Source organism: Haliaeetus leucocephalus, unplaced genomic scaffold (genome assembly GCF_000737465.1).
Source record: "Haliaeetus leucocephalus isolate CR32 unplaced genomic scaffold, Haliaeetus_leucocephalus-4.0 Scaffold271, whole genome shotgun sequence".
NCBI classification, from domain to species: domain Eukaryota; kingdom Metazoa; phylum Chordata; class Aves; order Accipitriformes; family Accipitridae; genus Haliaeetus; species Haliaeetus leucocephalus.
This window is the reverse complement of record NW_010972707.1, coordinates 18,891-19,336: the sequence shown is the minus strand read 5'-3', so window position 1 is coordinate 19,336 and position 446 is coordinate 18,891. Positions and strand designations below refer to the sequence as shown.

General features: G+C 59.9%; 1 protein-coding gene across 1 annotated transcript in view; it reads left to right on the top strand.

Annotated features, from left to right (window-relative positions):
• The first annotated feature begins 165 nt into the window (after positions 1-165).
• The window catches only part of TONSL (tonsoku-like, DNA repair protein), a 10,627-nt gene continuing 10,346 nt past the window's right edge, over positions 166-446 (top strand). The window contains exon 1 of the mRNA XM_010569324.1: positions 166-177. Coding sequence (XP_010567626.1) covers positions 166-177 — 12 coding nt within the window. The remainder of the gene's footprint in view (positions 178-446) is intronic.

Below are 446 nucleotides of genomic sequence, written 5' to 3'. Positions count from 1 at the left end.
GGGGGGGCGGGGGAGGGAAGGGGGGGGACACAAAACAAAAAGCCAAAAACGACAACAAGAAAGGAGCGAAACCCGTGAAATTCCGAGCGATCTGCATGCGACGGCGGCGACCGCGTCTTCTCCTTCCGCGACGGTGACGGTCGGGGGGGGCTCCTCGCTGGCGGCATGGGGAGGGGGGTGATTTTGGGGAGGGGGCGGCAGCGGGGCTTGGCAGCGTTCTGTACAGCGGGTCAGAACTCCGGCTGTTTTACTATTAGAATAAAAAAAATGGGGAATTTTCCAATTATTTGGGGGGGGTTTGGAAGCTTCGCCAATGGCTGAGACCCCACCGGGGTCACGCTCCCGCCCCGCGGTTACGACCTCGGCACCAAACCGGCCCCATGCGCTTTAACCGGAATTGGGGGGGCTGGGGGGAGGCGTTTAACCAAAATTTGAGTTGTGTTTTG